The sequence below is a fragment of the Balaenoptera ricei genome, chromosome 1 (genome assembly GCF_028023285.1).
Source record: "Balaenoptera ricei isolate mBalRic1 chromosome 1, mBalRic1.hap2, whole genome shotgun sequence".
Lineage (NCBI taxonomy): Eukaryota > Metazoa > Chordata > Mammalia > Artiodactyla > Balaenopteridae > Balaenoptera > Balaenoptera ricei.
This window is the reverse complement of record NC_082639.1, coordinates 96,861,757-96,882,025: the sequence shown is the minus strand read 5'-3', so window position 1 is coordinate 96,882,025 and position 20,269 is coordinate 96,861,757. Positions and strand designations below refer to the sequence as shown.

The 20,269-nt window shown below is 51.1% G+C and overlaps 1 protein-coding gene across 2 annotated transcripts in view; it reads right to left on the bottom strand.

Annotated features, from left to right (window-relative positions):
* SLC6A17 (solute carrier family 6 member 17) overlaps positions 1 to 20,269 on the bottom strand; it is a 30,572-nt gene continuing 10,303 nt past the window's right edge. Inside the window, exons 6-11 of one of the 2 annotated variants that reach the window (XM_059900891.1) lie at positions 6,118 to 6,359; positions 5,614 to 5,806; positions 3,431 to 3,623; positions 2,686 to 2,845; positions 858 to 1,020; positions 1 to 369 (exon numbers count right to left, since the gene is read on the bottom strand). In XM_059900891.1, the coding sequence (XP_059756874.1) occupies positions 1 to 369; positions 858 to 1,020; positions 2,686 to 2,845; positions 3,431 to 3,623; positions 5,614 to 5,806; positions 6,118 to 6,359 (1,320 nt within the window). The remainder of the gene's footprint in view (positions 370 to 857; positions 1,021 to 2,685; positions 2,846 to 3,430; positions 3,624 to 5,613; positions 5,807 to 6,117; positions 6,360 to 20,269) is intronic. The other variant, XM_059900897.1, reaches the window with a different exon arrangement.

Below are 20,269 nucleotides of genomic sequence, written 5' to 3'. Positions count from 1 at the left end.
TCACAGCTCCGACTCAGGGGTGCTGGCCAGGAGGTAGCCACTCCCATAGTGTCCGTTGGGGTTGCCACTGGTCTCCAGGGGCGATGTGCTGCCGGGCCCCAGGTAGGAGCGGTGAGTGGGCATGGGGGAGGGCGCCTCGCTGGGCACCTTGCTGAGGATGAAGCGGGTCTCGTCGTTCTCCTCCAGGTTGGAGATGTCCTTCATCATGCGGCCCTTCTTGTAGGACACGGAGAGGGTGTTGGAGCCGTCGGAGAGCAGGTGGAAGTGCCGCAGAACGAACACCACAGGGATGGGCAGGACAGCCACGACGATGAGCGTGATCAGGAGAGCCATGGCCCAGTTAGGGAAATACAGGTAGCGCTCCGCAGCCTAGGGGTGGACACGGGTGAGGGCTGCTGCCCGCCCTGCCGCAGCCTCACCCTCTCAGACTCCAGGACCACCACCCCCGCCGCACTCATCCTGCCCAGGCACTGGCAGAGATGGGGTTCATCAGGGGCTGCTCCTTGGGTTAGCTGGTCCCCTTGGCTAAGGGCCTGAGCCTCCCTGGGTCTCAGTTTCTGCACTTGTAAAAAGCTGGGGTGGATCCACTCCACGGACTCCACGTGGAGAGAAAACGTGGGTTAGAAAGACTGGACAAGTGCGTTCACCTTTCTGACCCTCAGTTTCCCCGTTTGTGTGACAGCGATAACACCACCTCTCTCTTTGGGTTGTTGTAAAGGTTACAGATCAGCTGTGCAAAGCCCCTGGTGGGGCCTGGCACCGAGTAGTTGCCCTATAAGGGGTTATCTCTACCACCTGTGGCATTAAAGGCCTGGGAAGATGCCAATGTCCCTGGGGTTTCAGACCCCGCCTCTCACCTCCTCCTTGATCCAGGCGCTGTAGCCCGGGGGCGTGACCCCCAGCTGTATGATGCTGGCCGTGGTGAGCACAGCCATGCACAGTGGAGACACGAACTTCCACATGTAGAAATAGAAGCGGTAGGGCCGGAAGCCCAGCATCTCCGTCAGCTCCTGCATGAACCTGCCAAGCACAGCGCAGGGTCCAGAAGTTGGCACCCCCCACTCTGCCGGCACAATGCCCCTCAGCCACCTCCTCCAGGAAGCCTTCACTGACCAGTCCCTCCCTCCCAGGCTCTTATGCTCTTCACATTCAATACATTATTCTGTGGCCCCGCTGGCCTCTGAAAAGGCTCTGTTGTCCTCCCCTAACTTCCTCTGACTATGTCACGTCACACCTCACCCAGGGATATAATACAGCCCATAGGACACGCCCTGGGCAGCTGGACAGGCTCCAGAGGGCTTTGCTGGGCACCCAGCCCACCTGGTGCTGGCCTGGCTCTAGACTCCCCCTGCTGGAAGAGAGGTAGAAGTGCACATTCCTAGTGTCCAAAGGCAGAAGGCCGTCCTGACTTAGGGATGCCTAACCACTGGGCATGTGAGTGAAATTCCAGGAGGCTGGCAGGCTGTGTACATGAATGGCATTAAAAAAAATCATCTTTACCTCAGTAACACCTAGCTGAAATCTTGCATTTCTTTCTATTATAAGTGCAAGCAACGACAGTAGTATTAACAGTACCCAAGACGCTGTAAGCAATTGATTAAATCACAGATATTTTCCTATCACATTACAATTGAGATACCGACAAACATCATTTATGCTCATCACTGCTTTGAAATTACCATTGTTATTAGACCCACAGCTAGATCTTGTAACTTAATGAAGTAAAAATAAAGTACACGTGTATTACTGTATCACAGATTTTAAACATTATTTTGCTAATTTTCAATATAACTAGTTTCCTATATAATCTTATATATTTTATCTTATGCATTAAAAAATAACAGTCTGAGAAGGGGTACGGGGCTTCACCAGACTGCAGAAGAGTGAGAGCCTTTCCAGCAGCATGTTCTAACCCCGGCTCACAGGGTTGCTCTCTGTCTTATCAGCCCATTCCCTCCTGCACTCTCCGAGGAAGTAGACGGCTGTAGCAGGGCCTGTGAGAGTCTGATTCTGAGACCAGGTCTAGACATCAGGGTGGGTCAGGCTGAGTGGGTTAGAGGAGCCCCGGGCATTGCTGAGTGAGTGAAAGGACTTCCTGGGGACACAGATTTGTCCTGAAATGAGGAATGAGGCCAGGGACTGACAGTGTGTATAGGTTTCCCTGAGGCTCAGGCTACGAGACCCAATCCTTTCATATTGCTGAATTCTCTTACCCCACCCAACCCCAAACTTAGGGCCCAAACCACACCTTGTCTCACACTCCTTTGTAGCTCACTCTAGAACTATGAGTCAGGTTGCTGAAGTCAATGGGTTCTTTGAGGGCAGGGGCCTCTTGTGTACCCACCAAGTGCTTAATGAGCTTGACAGAATTCTGAAGAGTTGGTACCCAGGAAAGGTGCTATGGTAATTTAAGCCCGTTCAGGATGATGCCAGCACCTGAATCCAGAAGACTTGTGTCCTCAGCCTGGCTCTCTCTCTCACCAGCCCAGTGGCCTTGGACAGTCGTGTCCTCTCTCTGAGACTCAGTTTCCCTAAGTGATCCGTAAGGGCACTTTCTGGCTGACAGTCTGACTCTGTGATCTCCTGCCCCACTCATGAGCAGCCCTGGGAACACAGCACTCTCCAGGGAGTCATGATGGGACAGACCCTCCTCCTGTCCCCACCTCTCCCCCACGTCCCCCTTACTTCTTGGTTCCATAGATCCAGGCCACAGCGACGTTCTCAAGGATGACGATGACGGTGAGCGGCAGGGTGGCCGAGTAGTCATCAAACATGGTGACAAAGTAGTTTCCGGAGCGCTGGACGAACAACAGCCCCACGAAGAAGGCAAAGACACAGCAGCCCACTACAGAGAGCCGGGAGGCCGGTATGGGGGCAAAGGTGCAGGGTGGGTGGTGCCCCAGGGGTCTTGGGGGCACCCAGGTCCCTCCCATCTCACCCCTCCTCACAGCAGGCCTGCAGCCCACCCTCCGGTAGGCCCAGCCCTGCATGGAGGTGGGGAGGGGGTCCAGATGCTGAGGTCCTGAGCTCCTACTCTACTAGGCAGGGAGCACCCTGGGGCTGGGAGTGACAGGGATGGAACAGGGTGCAGGGCCTGCACGGAGGAGGCCGCCCCTGCTAAGACACCTCAGCAGGCCCTTGGGGAGAAGGGCAAACGAACCAAGAAAGAGGCCTATCTCCCAGCCCAGGTTTGGCACAGATTCCCAAACAGCCTTCTCCCTTCCGGCTCTGAAGTGCTCTTCTCTGGGTGGCGGAGCCAGGCTCCAGCTGTGTGCCGGGTTGGGTGGAGGGGGGGCGGGGTGGAGCTTTCTAAGTATGGAGTCATGAATAACCCAGTGGGAAGCCAATCTTTCTACCGTCAGAGCCACCACCTGTTCACTGTCCCCCTGGACAGCCCACAGGGCCAGTGGGGGCTGCCGGGAGGAGTTACCTGTGAACATCTCCTTGGGCACCTTGAAGGTGTCGATGATGGGCGTGGTGATGCCCGCCATGGTCCCGATCATACTGCCCAGGCCCAGGTTGATGAGCATCAGGAAGAACATGACGGACCAGAACGGGGAGGCGGGGAAGTGTGTCATGGCCTCGGTGAAGGCGATGAAGGCCAGGCCTGTGCCCTGCACGGACTGAGGGTGGGTGCGGAGGGCGGGGCTGAGTGAGGGTCCACGCCCACCTGGGAGCCCCCTGCTTCCTTATCTCCGCCCTCAGAGCTTTAGGAATATAGCTGTTCCCTCCTTCACAGAGATCCCCGCCCCCCTAAATCCTCTTGCTTTCGGCCAGTGGGTCTCAAATTTGAGTGGGCATCAGAATACCCCCCAGGGAGTAAAACATTAATTCAGGACTTCACCTGTGGGGCCTGGAATCTACGAGTTGTCCAAGGACCCCAGGTGATTCAGATGAAGATGCTCACTTTTAGAAACGCACCCAGCTCAAGACTCTCCTCCTCTAAGCAATGCAGCCGCCCCCAGCTCTGAACGCCAGACTTTACCGAAGTGGTCTCAGCCTCGGCTACCCAATGGACTCACGTTGGAGCCTTTAAAAAACACTGATGCCTGGGTCTCTCCCCCAAGGACAATGATTTGTTTGGCCTGGGGGTAAAGCTGGGTATCAGAGTTTTATAAAGCCCCCAGGTGACTCTGATGGGCAGCCAAGGTAGAGAACCGCCGCTTTAATGCCCAGGTCCCTGCTCACAGGGAACTGACCACACACTGTCCGCTGACATCACTTCTGTTCTATCCTGTAGTGTCTGCGGACTGCGAGGGAACACCTCCCCAAACTGTGAGAGTGTAGTTCTTGTCATTTAGATGTTATCAAGATTGTATTATGTAAAAAAAAAACTGCTACGGGGACTTTCCTGGTGGTCCAGCAGTTAAGACTCCGTGCTCCCAATGCAGGGGGCCTGGGTTCTATCCCTGGTCAGGGAACTAGATCCCGCATGCCGCAACTAGAGATCCCTCACGCGGCAACGAAGATCCCACACACGGCAATGAAGATGCCGCATGCCACAGCTAAGACCCCGCACAGCCAAATAAATAAATAAATATTTTTTTAAAAAAGCCTGCTACCATCCTACTTCTATTCAGAGGACCAGGCCACGCCTGTGAGAATGGGGCAGGGTCTCAAGGAAGGGCGCCGTCCTTTATGCTGCCAGTTACCTGGGGAAGAAACCAGGGCAGGGGTGCCCAGACATGGCCCTTTCACTCTTGATCACATGGGAAGAGCTCACAGGCGACACAGTCCCTCAGCATTAGGCTGGTGCCAGTAGAATGCAGCTGACTTTTTCACGAGCGCAGGGAAAGCGTCAGCTTCCCTGGTTCCACGGAGAAGGGGAGGGTTGGTCGAGGCTGACTGACGGGAGCTGGCTCGGCCCCATGTGAGCCCTGGCACCAGCTGGATCCCAGGACCCCATGGGTATGTCTCTCTCCTGTTACCCCTCCTAACAGAACAGTCACTTTGAAAGTTTCCAGCTGTGCAAATGGGGATAGAAGCAAGGTGTCCAGACTTGGGCCTGCACGTTAATGAGAGCATTGCCCTGCCCTCCCCAGGGGCTAAGGGTCATTGTGGCAGTGCGAGTGGGATAGCTGGGGGAGGGGCAGAAGCATCAAGATTTGAACCCTGGCTCCCCTACTTCTTAGCCGTGAGACCTCAAGCAGGCTACAGGCTGCTCGCCTGTAAAACAGGAGACAGCATTAATACTCAGCTCACGGCTCTGTCACGAGGGCCCAGGGGATAGACAGCAAAGGGCAGACGCTAATGTAAACACTTATTTTCTGCGTGCTGTGTCCAAGGCACTGTTCCAAACGCATTACACATGGCAGAGACGGGTGCGCAGGAAACCCATTCAAGACACGAGAAAGCCGTCCCCATTCCCTGTGATTTCTGGGACTTGTGTGTCTGCCTCGTCTTCTCAGAGAGACTCAGCCTACCTCAGGGCAGGGGTTTTGGCCTTCCCTCTGTCCTTCTCTGGGCACATAGTAGGTCCTCACTTATCAAGTAAAAAAATGAGTCCCTGGAGGCTTTCTGCACCCAAGCTCCAGCCACCCATGGCCTGTCTCTGGGTCTTGCACCCCCACACCTGCCTTTCTGCCCATCCTGGAAGGACAGCCTGCCCCATACCTTGTCCAGCTCATCCTCCAGAAGGCAGGGATCGAGGCCCAGGGCTGAGAAATGGTCCTCCTTCACGGTCTTGATGACCTTGTACATCTCCGCGTAGTCCTTAGTGGTCAGGTGAGAGAAGTTGACGTGAGGAGGGATGAGGGCCCGGCTCAGGACGTCGGTGTTGAGGTACCCCAGGATCTTCTCGGCATTCCTGCAGCACAAAAGGGGAGGGTAACGTCAAAAGGTTTAAAACAAAAAAGTCGAGAGAAAAGGTAAAAAAAAAAAAAAAAAAAAGTGCAGGTAAAAAGGCAGGACTGGGCACCATCCTGGGGGCACCTCCTAGACACCCAGGCAGGATGCCATGGGTGTCGACAGAGACATCTCTGAAGCTGTCCCTGTGGTCAAGGGCTGGGGACAGAGAGCTCCTCTTACCTCCATCGCCCAGCGCGGGTGGAGGGGGACTCTCCCAGGGGAAGGTGGACAGCGAGAAAAAAAGGACAGGAGGAGAAAGGGGCCACCTACTCGACCACACACTTCTCGTTCATGATGTTGGCCTTGAAACCCAGCACAGCGAACACCACGAGGGTGGCCAGCACCGAGGTGAAGAAGTTGATGAAGGACACCAGGGCGGCGTCGAAGTGGCAGTTGTTGTCCTGTTTGTTGTAGCTGGAGAAGGCGATGACACCCCCAAAGCCCAGCCCCAGGGCAAAGAAGACCTGTGTGGCTGCCTCCCGCCACACCTGGGGGTCCAGCATCTTGTCCAGCTGTGGTGGGAGAGGGGCGACCATGGCAGGGGAAGAAAAGAGACACACAGATCATGGCTTAGGGAATTCCCTGGCGGTCCAGTGGTTAGGACTCGGCATTTTCACTGCCGTGGCCCAGGCGCGAACCCTGGCCAGGGAACTAAGGATCCTACAAGCAGGCGGCGCAGCCAAAAAAAAGAAAAAAGATAACGGCTTTATTCACGTGCAGTGGAATTCCCACCACACCCCCCTTCCTCAGCCTCACGGAGTCCAGAGGCAGCGTGGCACAGTGGTAAAGAGCTACGTGTGGCCTGGGCAATTCCCCTAACCTCCCTGAGCCTCAGGTCTCCTATGGGTAAAACACAGATAGCAAGAGTATCAGGAATCTAAAAAATACAACAAACTACTGAATATAACAAGAAAGAAACACACTCACAGATATATGGAGAACAAACTAGAGGTAATCAGTGGGGAGAGGGAAGGGGGAGGGGCAAATGGGGGAGGGGATTACGAGGTACAAACTATTGTTTATAAAATAAGCTACAGGGATATATTGTACATCACAGGGAATATAGCCAATATTTTATAATAACTATAAATGGAGTATAACCTTTAAAAATTGTGAATCACTGTATTGTACACCTGTAACATATACTATCGTACATCAACTATACTTCAATTTAAAAAAAGAGTATCAGCTTCAGATGACTGTTGTGAGGCCAGGTAAGATAAAATAAACTCTACATGCTTACATAGTAAGTTCTCGGTTAATTTTAACTGCTATCGTTGCTTACCACGGAGCTATCATACCAAGGAACATCTTCAAGGCCATCAGGAATGATGTGTAAGGCAAACTCTAGGGAGTGACATTCACTTAGACTATAGTGTGAATGGTGCCTCCTGGAGTCGTGCAGTATACAGCCTGCACAACTGTACAAGACAACTAAGAACACAAACGTCTCCCTCCTCCACCTCAAACCATGAAAAAAGATACCAACCTCTCCCTCCTGCCCACCCAAACTCCCTTTTCCAAAAAAGAAAAAAACCCTACGTTCATTCATATACATCTACAGGCCCATAGAGATCACAGAAGAATCAACCCCAACCCACCCAGCTTGAAGCACAGAACCCAGACACTTCCTGGAGAGGGGAGCCTCTACCTGACCTGTCCATCTGCCCTCAGACCCAACAGGAGCCAGGACCTCCACAGTATCTAGATGGCTTGGGGTAATTTCTAAACGCTTTTCATGTCTGTTTTCCTTTTACTGTTTGTTCCTCAATGCAGGGACTAGGGCTTGGGCCCAGCATAGGGTTTTAGAGTCAGAAAGACCCAGGTCTAAGTCTGACTTCCTCTTTAAATAGCTGAGAAGGCTTAGGCAAGTGATAGTGCCTGTTTTATGAGCCTCTGTTTTCTCATCTGAAAAATGGGAATAATAATAGAGTCTCCCTCTGAAAATGATTGTGAGGACCAAATGTACAGTCTCAAGTAATGCCTGGCGCATTTAATCCTGGAGCATTTAATCCTGACAAAATGCCTCTGACCTGATCAGGACAGAGGTGGGTTTTGGGTTTTTTTGGGTTTTTTTGTTTGTATTTTTTTTGGTGGGGGAAGGAATTGTTATTCACATTTAGAAAGAGTAAACTAAGACCCAAAGGTGAAATAACTCACTCAAAGTACCAGAGCCAGCCAGCTGGGGCAGAGGAGTTACTAAAACACAGATCGTCTGACATCAGGCCATGGCGCCCTCCTAGTACCATCTCCTGACTCAGCTGGTCTGCCGCTATACTCCTGAGACCACTTTCCCTTTGGACCTTTGCTGCTGAGGTGGACCCAAGCGACTTCACTCCAAACAGATGAGGGAGGCAAGGAGCGAACTAGAGAATCTACTCCCCCTGTGGGCACAAGCCCCACGTGGTCCTGGCCCGGTTGCCCCTTGCTGCGTGCCTATAAGAGAGTCTGTTCCTTGTGTGTACAGTAAAGTGATGGGCTTAGGGTCCATCCAGCTCTAATATTTCAGTCCTAACATCCAGGACAGAGGCCCACCATCTCAGCAGCTTCCCAGGCATGTCTGAGCACCAGGAGTCACTGCCCAGCTGAGAAGGCATTGGCAAGCTTGGAGGCTGGCAGAGTGGTGGGCTAGGGGAGGAGGAGGAGGGAGATGGTAGTAGAGCCCTTGGGCTTTGGGTCCTGTACACAAATGGAGGACCAGGAGGACTGCCTGGTCGCTAGTATGCGCATTCCAGTGGAGATTACAGTCCCTCAATCCACACAAAATAGGTAAAGCCATCTTTGGCACACCAAGAAAGCCCCGACCCCAGACCTTAAGGAGCCAAGAGCCCCTTGTCATTCATGAGGAGGGGACACCCTCCCACCCCCTCGCCCTGGCTGTATACTCAACATCTGTAACATGTGTGGGCTCCCTGTGGATACGACATGCAGCCACTCATCCATCAAACCCTGAGCACCTACTGTGGGCCAGGCCCGGTACTGGGTGGTGGGGAACCACGGGGAGCAATAGCAGGCAGGGTCCCAGCTCTCGTGGAGCTGGCATTCTAGTTGGAGAGATGGACATTGGTCAAATGACCCCATGAATAGATGCTAAGTTGCAAAAGTGACAAGGGCTGGGAAAGCCAGGTACCTAATGCTGGGATAGCCTGTGATAGGGGGATTTGAGTGAGTCAGGAGGTCAGGGAAGGCTTCCAGAGGAAGGGATCTTTGAGCTACCCTCGCTAAAGGAAGGGAAGAGCATTCAGGCAGAGGCAACAGTGTGTGCAGAGGCCCTGAGGGGGGATGGAGGAGGACACCCTCCCCACACAGGGAGCTATTTGTGTAGGGAAGCGGTGAGGACAAGGCAGGAGTGGCACAGGCGAGGCTGGGAGAGTCAGAGGAGTCACAGCAAAGGCCCATAAGGATCCTTGTCTTGATCCTAAAAAAGCACTTAACCAGGGAAAGCACTAAGGGGTGTGAAGGAGGAGGGAAACAATCGGATGGGCATTTCTAAAAGAAACCAGTGGATGCAGCAGATCTGCGAGGAAGCACATCCTGGGATTCAGGTGGGAGGTCACAGTGGCGTTGCCTAGGGTCAGGGTGGTGAAGACGGAGAGGGTAGAGTAGGAAAAAACAAGTCTACCTTAGTGACGGACTGGAGATGGGGGGTGCTGGAAGGGGAGATGCCAGGGTGACGGCCACAGCTCTGGCCTACAGACCTGAGTGGGTGGATGTGGAAACAGCGGAAGAGGGGCCGGTGTCGTTGGGGTTAGAACAGGGAAGATCAAAGCATCCCTTCTAGAAATGCTGAGTTTAATGCGTCCTTAAGATATCTACAAGGAGATGTCAAGCCGGTAGTCAGACAAATGAGTTTGGAATTTCGAGGAGAGCGCTGAGCTGGAGGTATAATGTGTGCGTAGCAGGTGTACAGGCAGTGATTGCCCTGAGGCTGTGGATAGAGTGAGAAGAGGCAAGAGGCTGGGGCCAAGTCAACATCTGCAAGTTTAAAGCAGGGAAGAGGATCTTACAGGGAGGGAGAGGAGAAGCAGCAGTGGAGGCCGGAGGAAAAGCAGGAGAGGGCTGGATCACGGAGGCCATGGGAAGAAAGCCCGCTGGGGAGGAGCGGGGACCCCTGCTACGGAGTGAAAGATGCTACAGCCACGAGGTCATGGGTGAGCTTAGTCGGAGCTGTACAGGGAGCAATGGGGCCAGAAGACAGAGAGGAATGAGGAGAGTTGAGAAGCAGAGGGGAAGAAATGGTGGACACTCTGGAGAAGCTAGGCTTGGAATGAAAGACAGGGCAGTATCGGGGGAAGGCTACAAAATCTGGAGGGTTGCTTTTTGATTTGTTGTCTCATTTTTGTTTTTAATGCAGTGACTTGACGATACCTAAAGCTGATGGAGGACAGGAGACCTAGAGGAGGGAAGAGGAGCTGTCTTCCATAGGGGACCCTTGAGCTGCTCACCTGGGGGACGAGAGAAGGAGGACAGGATAGGGCAGCTGTGGGCAGGGTTGTATACATATTCTGTTTCTGTCTCCGCCATCTAAGGGAGTTTTCGTCTTGGTGGCTTCTGTTTTCCCCATAAAGCAGGAGGCAAAATCATCTGTTGGGGGTAAGGTGCACTGGGAGGAGAGGTCAGAAGGTTCAGACAGTGGAAGGAGTTTAAAATGTTCACCATGGAACACGGGAGAGAAAGATGGCCAGAGAAATGGCACAGGGTCATCCCACACTGTTGAGGGCCCGCTGCTCTTGCAGTGTCATCTTCTTTACAAAAGTGGTACAGACCTGCATCTCCTCATCTACAAGCCTTGGGACCAGACTGGTTTTGGAAACCAGGCTTTGTTTCCAATTTTATTTTAGAAAGGTAATACAGTGCATATGCCACATAATTACATAACACCCCCCATGGGGTCTGGGGCAGCACCCTGTAATCAGACACATTAGTATTTCTGCAGCAGAATATGAATATTCACACCAAGTGAATCGATAAAGACTATAAATAGTCTCACATCTGTTCAGGCCATTTTGCCGCCAAATGAGTTCTGGGAGAAAGAAAAAAATTTTTTTTTGTTTTTCAGGGCTATTTGGATTTTGGCATTGTGCATAAAGAAATAAGCACCTATACATGCTCCTAATAAAAATCTGGAGATTATTTTAAAAGGGAGAACAAAATAATCATAGTTCCACTGGGAAAGGACTTCTGTACCTCCCTACTCCTGGGTGGGTTTTTTGAAATGATCCTCTCAGAAGGTTCCAGAAATGGGTGGATTACTTATGTCTGGGAGGCGTGCTGGTATTCACTGAAGTTCACGGATGTCAGTCATGACAGTCCTACCAATCCGCTGGAACCTCAGGCTAGAAACCTGCACCTAGTGGGAGGGCTCTGGGTAGTTTGGAGAGTTCCAACTAGGAGGAAGCACGAGATTTTGTAAGAGAGGGCCGGTTGAGACGGACATAGCTCTGGCAACGTCGTTTGCATGTTGAAACATCTTTAATGGTTCCCCACTGCCTGCTGGAAAATCTTTTTCCATTCTGTGTTCTGAACATCCTAACCACTCTTCAAAAGCACCGTGGTCTTATACTTCTGGCCTTTGCCCAGGCTGCTCCTTCTGCCTGGAATTCCCTTCCACCTACTCACTTTCTGGTGAACTCCTATTCATTTCTCAAAACCCAGCACAAATATCACCTGCTCTTTGAAGCTTTTCCTGACTGCCTCTGGCAGAGCTACTCGTGGTCCCTGGACCCTCACAGTTCTTGTCAATACCCGCATTTCAGGTTTCTGTGTCTGTGTTCCTTTCCACACTTGGTGCTTGTTAGGGGTGGAGCCCATCTCCTGTTCATCTTTGTGTGAGCAGTGCCTGGCACACAGGAGAGGAGGAAAGAGTGGGGGGCAAGAGAGAGACAGACAAAGGCTGACCTGTGTCCTCGAGGTGAGCTGAGCAGGAAGGACCAGACCAGGGGCTATGAAGTTGCATAAGCCTTTTTGTGCTAAGATGCAGTCTTCTCGGACAGGAAGATCCTTAGGACTTTAAACTTCTACTTTCTAAAACAAGGCTATTTTAATGCTGGCTTCCTTTCTATCTCCTTTCCTTCTCTTCTCTCTCTCTCATTTTGAAGTAATTATTTCCTTTTTGATCTATGTCAGTCGTTACCAAAGTTTTTACAGAAAGGTCTGGGCCGTTTATGAGACTCAAACACATGTCATCATTAGGATTTTCACCACTTCCTGAGCCTAAAACTACGATGTGGATAAATTCCTAGGCCCAGGCACCATCAGGGCCAATTTCATAAATGGAGGCGGCCACTTCAGGGAGGACACCATAATCCCAAACTGTGCCATCAGAGCTGACCCTATAGCATGCGGGATTTCTCAGAGGACAGGGTAGGATTGTCTTACATGCAATGATTTTGGACGGAAACAAAAACTGTTTTTTGTTTGTATGTTAAGATGGTATTTAATTGCTGTTATTTTTCCATTTTTAAGAATTGTAGAACATTGATTACAAAATGTACAAAAGTGGAGAGGATAGTGTTATGAACCCCCATGTACCCATCCCCCAGCTTCAACAATTATCAACACATGGCTAATCTTGCTTCCTCTATATCCCCACCCTTCCCCCTGCCCACCTCTAGATTACTTTGAAGTAAGCTGATGGATCCAAATCTGACATTAATAAGCCCCCAGGAAAGCAGCTGAGGGGGCCAAAGCTTGGCCTTTGTGTGAGTGGTCCCTGGGCATCCCCCCTTCCAGCCTGCAGTGTGGAGGGGCACTCTTGCCGGTGGAGAGGACCAGAAGCCCAGTGCACATCTGGGGGTAAAGAAAGCCAGGCACCTTCAGGACTGAATGCCTGTGTTCCTTGAATTTAAAGGGGTTCTTTGAGGATTTCATGGATGATAGTGCCTGATCTCAACAAGGTCCTGATCATAGTGTCAACAGAGGAGGAACCCCAGACCAGACCTCAGGAAGCCCAGTGTCCTTTCTGGACATCAGGATGTGACTGCAAGAAGAGAGGTGGGAAACGGGCTTTCCCCACTGAAAACAAGGCTCAAACCTGCCTCAGGGTGCCCGCCCTGAAACAGAGCAATGGCTTGCTGCCATTTCCTTGGCACACGGCTGAGTCACTTCCTCAGGCGGGGAGCAAGGTGTTCCACGGCATTTGACTCAGCAGCATGAAGATGCTTTTTGAATCGGCAAGCAGCCGCTGAGCCCTAGCCCGGGCTGGTGCATGATAGGAGCGCACGCCGCCCTTGCTTCTCAGCACAGACGGGCCCGCAGACACCAGATGGCACTGGGGCACCTGGTTCCTACCGCCCAATAACAGTGTCACCTTCACGACGGAGAAGAAAAATAGCTAATGCTCACCATGCACTCCCTGCACCTCGAGACAGTCCTATATGCTCTCTTGACGATGCGGTGAGGGAGCTGCCGTGGTTCACCCCATCTTGCAGCTGAGGAAACTGAGGCCCCGAGAGGTCAAGGAACTTGCCCTCCCACGACTGAGGGATGAGCTGGGATCTGAGCCAGACTGTCCGGCTCCAGAGCCCACCTCTGGGAACAAGGCTGGGCTGCCCTCACCACCCTGCTCAGAAGTCTTACGCTAGTTGCGGGGGTCACGAAGTTCCTCCACTAACCGCTACACCGGGGCCTTTGCAGGGACCCCACTTCTCCTCTCTGAGGGTGAACGCACACCCCTGACCCTGCGGCCTGTCCTCACCGGGGAGGACCACTCGCTCGTCCAGACCCCAGAGGCCGCAAAGCAGATGCCCGCATCTCCCGCGTGGCTCAGGTTGTGCCAAGTCCCGCCCCCGAAAAACTGGTGTGGCTTCCATCTTACTGATTATAGGTGATGCGGTTACTGGTTTAAAACTCAAAAGGCATAAAAGAGTCTCCCTTTTCTCACCGCTGTATTCCAGATACTCAGTTCCTCTTCCCTAGATGTAACCACAGTACCAGTCTCTTGCCTACCCTTCCAGTGATATTTTATGTGTATACCAGCAATATAGATATATGCACGCACACACACACACGTCACACACGTCACACACACGCATATCTACGTGTGTGTGTATTCCTCCCTGTTTCTTCCCTACTGTCCACCAGAGATGTCGCCCCCAGCCTTAACACTTTCTCATCCTGCTGAGTTGGGAATCCACAGGGTTCCGGGGCTCCTGGTAAGCTGTCCCCCCTGCCTCTGCCCACTCATAGCCTCGTCCCCACATTTGGCTTAAGGGACCACCAGGCCAGGTCCTTGGTCCCAGGGCCCAGTTTAGCTCCGCCGCTGCAAGATGTCCAGGACTCCAGGGTCATCCTTCATCTGGCCTTCATCCCGGGAGGGCCAGGTCTGTCCCCTGCTCTGACTCAGGCCTCTGCGCCACCGCCCACAACTGCCTGCACCCTACCACTGAGCCGTTATCAGCACAATCCCCCATTACTGCTACGCATCTCTGGATGTTCTTCACCTTCTTGCTGTGACTCAGCAGCTCTCCACCCTGGCTACCCATTAGAATCACCTGGGGAGCTCTGATGATCTACTGCCATCTGGACACCACACCCAGCGATCCTGATTAACGAGTCCGATTGCTGGATTCTGATTAGTCGAGGGTGGGCCTGAGCGCTGGTAGTTTTTCCTGGTCATTACAGCTCCCGGGGGAGCCTGATGTGCAGGGAAGGGCTGAGCAAGGGGCCCTGAGGCCGAGGCGGCCCCTGCAGCCTCTCAGGGGGAAGGCTGTTTTCTTGCACACTTAGGAGCACTGGGCCTGAGTGGACAAAGTGCTGTCCGCTCTCCCGGCCGCTCTCCACATTCCACTGCACACTGTCGCTCTTCCCAACACTACTGCTGCTGTCATCTGGGTGATTTCAATATCTCCATCAATGTCCCCTCCAACAATCTGCCTCTGGGTCCCTTTCCCTCCTCCCTTCAGAGACAGGAGCAAAGAGGGCAGGGCACAACCTTTAGAAGAATGACAGAGCTGTTGAGGATACAACAAAAACTGGTTAGAACGTTTTAGGCCCAAGATGGCGGAAGATTCGACTTCCACTGGACTTTGAGCCTCATGATACATTCATGTAATAGATTAGCTACGTGACACACCCACAGGCGCCAGGACAGTTCCCAGGCCAAGCATAAAAGGCCAAAAGGTGGGTGATGGCCCAGTTCCTGGAAATCCCCTCCCCTTTCCCAAAATAGCTGGAATAATCCTCCCACACGTTAGCCTATGAAATTACCCAGCCCATAAAAACTAACCACCCCACCCCTCGGGGCCTCCTGAGACCCGTTGTGTATCTCAGTAAACCTGCTTTCACTTTATGGATGGCTCGCTCTTGAATTCTTTCCTGCGTGAAGTCAAGGACCCTCCCTTGGCAGCCCATCCCAGGGATTCACCCGAGACCTGGGCCATGACCATCCTCTCAGGCCCCATTTTCCTACAACACTTCCAGCACTCTTCGCCTTCCCCCACTCCTATGGTCATGCCATGGCCTTTGTCATGACTACTAGCTGTGATCCAATTAAACCTGAGTTTTTAAGCGTCCCATACTCCAAAGCACCCCATCTTTCCAGCTCACCTCTAGTATCTAAACTCTAAAAATTCTTCAGCCCTGCTGGGACCGCCAATCCTTTGGCCTACCTCCATTTCACTGCCCCTCACCCTGTTTGTATCCTAACTTTCCTTCGTCACTGGCTTAGTCAATGTCCATCCTTCTCGTCACTCCTTGCTTACACTCTCATCTCCCCTGTCATCTCTCCATTGTCATCGCTTGATAAGCTCCTGACCCTGGTGATGACCAACCCCCCGTCTACTCTGGGCCTGCCCCCAAGCAGCAAGCATAGCTGGACACAACACACACCTTGGGCCCAGGACACCTGGGACCTTGAACTAATTATTTAACTTCTCTGTGCTTCAGTTTCCCCATGTGGAAAGCGGTGATAATAATAATACTTCTAGAATTGTCATGAGTTTAAATGAGTTAATATACGTAAGGTGCCTCACATAGTAAGCACTGACTGCTGGAAAACATGTGATTGTTCTAAGTGTCTCACTGATTGTGAGAACAGCCTGCCTACAGAGATGGTAAAATATGAAGAACTGTCCACCGTAGAACTGGAACCACGCTGGCTGCCTTCCCTGCTCCCCCCACCCCTAACCTCCAGCTCCTGCCCCCTCCACCCCCGTGTGCATGCATCCCCATCTGGTACACAATTACGTCACACTCACCCCTCCTTAGGCCTCCAACCCCTCCCCCACCATCCCTACTCTCAGCTGATGACTTTGCTGCCTACTTCACAGAGAAAAATGACCCAATGAGAAGAAAGCTCCCACAGTGAGAATATCCTCGCCACCGCTTCTCAGCTGCCAGCATCTGTGCCACAGGCTGGCCCATCCCTCCTGCTCCTACGGGGACAGTGTGTGCTCCAAGCTAAGACCAACTCCTCCACCTGGGCACTGGGTCCCATCTCTCCTGCTTATTCAAGGACTTTGCTTCCCTCCTCTCCTATAGCATCAATTTCCCTCTCTTTTTTGGATTTTTAAAAAAAGTGTACAGTTCAATGGTTTTTAGTATATCACAGAGGTGCACAGCGCTCCCACAATCAATTCTGGAACATCTTCATCATCCCAAAACAAAAGCCCATACCGTTAACAGTTACTCCCCATTTCTCCCCCAACCTCCCCACAAGCGACCACTAATCTGTTTTCTGTCTCTACAGAATCACCTATTCTGGACATTTTATATAAACAGAATCACACAATATGTGGTCTTTTGTGACCGGCTTCTTTCCCTCAGCATAATGTCTTCAAGGATGAATTCATCCATATTGTGGCACGTACTTCATTCCTTTGTATGGCCAGCTAACATTCCATCGTATGAACATACTACCTTTTATTTTTCCATTCATCAGTTGATGGACATTTGAGTTGTGTCTACTTTTGGCTATTATGAACAATGCTGCTATGAACACTTGCGCACAAATTTTTGAACATATGTTTTCAGTTCTCTTGGATATGCGCCTAGGAGTGGAGTTGCTGGGTCATACGCTAACTTTGTGTAACCTTCTGAGGAACTGCGAGACTGTTCCAAAGCGGCTGCACCATTTTACATTCCCACCAGCAATGTATGATGGATTACTTTTATCATCATATGAAATTCTGAAATAACACCTTTGATCCCATGGTCCTCTCTGGTTACCACCCCATTTCCTGTTCCTCTGCTCCCCTTACAGCAAAATTCCTGAAAATCAGTGGTCTTCATTACTTGCCTCCAGTTCCTCCCCTCCCATTTTCCCTTGAACCCACTGTTACTAGACTTTGTCCCCAGCATGCCACCAAAACAGCTCTTGTTGAGGTGCCAGTGACCCCCCCTGCTGCCAAGCACATTGGTCATTTCTCAGTCTTCATCACCTGACCTCTTGGCAGCTTTGGACTTGGCTGACCATTCTCTCCTTCTTAGAGCACTTTCTCCACTTGGCCTCTGGGATGAACCTCTCTATCTTGCTCTATCTCTCTCATTTCTCCTCCGCCCTCACTGACTATCTCTCCCCCAGCCTCTAAACACTGGGACCCCAGTGTTCAGTGTTTAGTCCTCTTCTCTACGTTCACTATGTGACTGTAACCAGTCCATGACTTTAAATTCTCAGACTCCCAAATTTATACTTCCACGCGACCTCCAGACTCATCTATCCAACCACCCACTCAGCTTCTCCACTTGGATATCTCTTAGATGTTTTAGACCCGCCATGTTCAAAACAGTACTCTCGGTATTCCTCACCAAACCTGCGCCGCCCAAACACATCCTCCTGGTCGCTCAGGCAAAAGGCCTTGCGGTCATCCTTGTCACCCTCTCTCTCACATCTCACATCCAATCCAGCAGCAAATCCTGTTGACTCTGCTTTCTGAATATAGCCTCAATCTGACCACTTCTCATCTCTTCCATTGACATCACCTGGGCTCCAGCCAGTTCCCTCCCACCTGGATGAATTCTAGCACCTGGATGGAGGCTTCTCCCTAGTCTACCCTTGCTCCCTCAGATTCTCAATGGCAACCAGACTGATCCTGGGAAGACGGAAGTCAGATCATGTCACTCCTCTGCTCAGAACTGTCCAATGGCCCCCATTTCACCCCAAGGAAACACCAGAGTCCTTACCTGGCCTACAGGACCCTCCTGGTCTGGCTCCCCACTGGTCCCGTGGCCACAGGTCCTATCTTTCTCCCCTCCCGCTCCAGCCACAACAGCCTCTTTGAGAATGACAGACACGTACAAACTTAAGGGCTCTTCATTTATTGTTCTCTCTGTTTAGAATGGGATTTGCTACTTCCAAATATCCACATGGACTGCCCCCTCACCTCCATCGAGTCTTCACTCCAATATCACTTTCTCGGGGAGGCCTTCCTTGAGCACACTAGCTAAGCAAAACTCTCCCCGGTGCCCCGAATCCTTCTTTCTCTGCTTTATTTTTCTCCTTAGCAACACCATCCAACAACTCCTTTGTCTTACATTATCTGTCTCCTGTTACTAAAATATAAGCTCCAACAGCGCCAGAAAGTTTATCTGCTTTGTTCACTGCTGGATCCCAGAACCCACAGCAGTGCCAGAACATAACAGGAATTCAATGAACCTTTATTGAATGAAGAAATAAATAAATGATGGTCATTCAGGTTGTTTTCACTCTTTTGCTACTAAAACAAATGCTGCAATGACCAATATTATGCACAGATCATTTTGTGGGTGAGTACATCTGTAGGACAAATACCTAGAAGTGGAATTGCTGGGCCAAGGGACGTGAACAGTTGTAATTTTGATAAATATTCCCTGGAAGTTTTGGTGGTTACAAAATCTATCATAATCCATTTTATATTGAGCAAATCACATGGTTAGTCGTATGGTACCCCATAGCGACTCGCGTTTTAACTGGATGGAAAGAATAATTCAGAAAGAAGTAGCCCAAGGAATTTAAGAAGTTCGTTAGCCATTAACATGAGCTACTGTCCCATCAAAACTGCTAGTGGGTCATCATGGTATCCTGGCCACACTGCATTCATCACACTTAATAACTGTTTGAAGGCATGGACTGAGAGCCCAGGTCCTCTAGCTTGGATTATTTCTGATGTTGGAAGACTTTATAGGAGGGGGCATCTTCCTGCTTATTCAGCATACCCATGGAGGGCCTATGCTTCTTTCAGGTAGATTCTGAGATGCCCTGGCCAAAAATCTGCTTGGACTGTCCATGGCTGCCAAACGGCATGACCCCTGGTGATGTCATTTACATTGTGGTCGATATGAATGGAGCAGTGCACAGGCTGGGCAGCTGTGTGCAGTGACCCTGGCACTCTACAGCACTATACTAGAGCCAGGACTTGAAATGGCTCCCGGGTTGCTCATATCTCACCAATCCCATGCTGAAACAGTCCCAGCTCTGCAACAGTAGCTTGCCATGTATGGACAGTCAGACATTTGTGTCTGAGAATGGGTCCACACTTTTTGCAGATGACTTGGAAGGATTTGTAAACAGGAACTTCACCCCAGCCATTACCATTGGGCCTCACCTGCCTAAAACAAATGGTGACACAGGCTGTGAAGGAGATCCTTGATGGAGGGGTTTGGCCTCTGACGCCCTCAAGCCTCCCCTTCCCTGCTCAATACATGCCTCCAGAGTCAAGGGCAGGAGCTGCCCCATGGCACTGCTCAGTGGACAAGGTCTCAAGATGGGCCCCACAGGCTCTATCCATACCTGAAGGTCACAAGAGCTAGATGGACCAGGGACCACACCTGCTGGTTCTTGGTGACCTGGCTCCTCTAGGGCCTTCTGGATTTGATTTAAGTTTCACCTCATGAAGACGCGGGGCCTCTGCAAATGCTAAAGTGGAACCACACTGTTTCCTGAACATCCAGGAAAAGCTTTGGGAAAGGAGCGCCCCTGTTATTCAAAGTGTACATCAACCTTTTTGCATCCACCTGATTGGCAAAAATTGCAGTGTAACACATGTGGAGCAACTGGGTCTCTCATATACAACTGATGGGAGTGTTAATATTGATAGATGCAACCACTTTGGAGAGCAACTCGGCCAACACCTAGTAAAACTGAAGACACACATACCCTTTAAGATGGCAATTCCACTCCAAAACATATACGCCTGAGAGAAACGTGTGCACATGAAGACCTGTGTCATAATGTTTATTAGCATTATTAGCAATGGTGAGAACCGGACACAACTTAAATGACCATCAACTAGAGAATGAATAAATAAATTTTAGTTTAGTGGCCCAGTGGAATACAATACAGCCATGAAAACGGATGCACTAGAGCTCCATTTATCAATATAGCTAAAATCTCAAAAAAGAGTGTTAAGCAAAAATAAAAGCAAGTTGCAGAAGGTTGCGTATAATACAAAAAAGATTAAAAGTATGCACATATGCTATATCTTGTTTAAGTATACACATATATGTA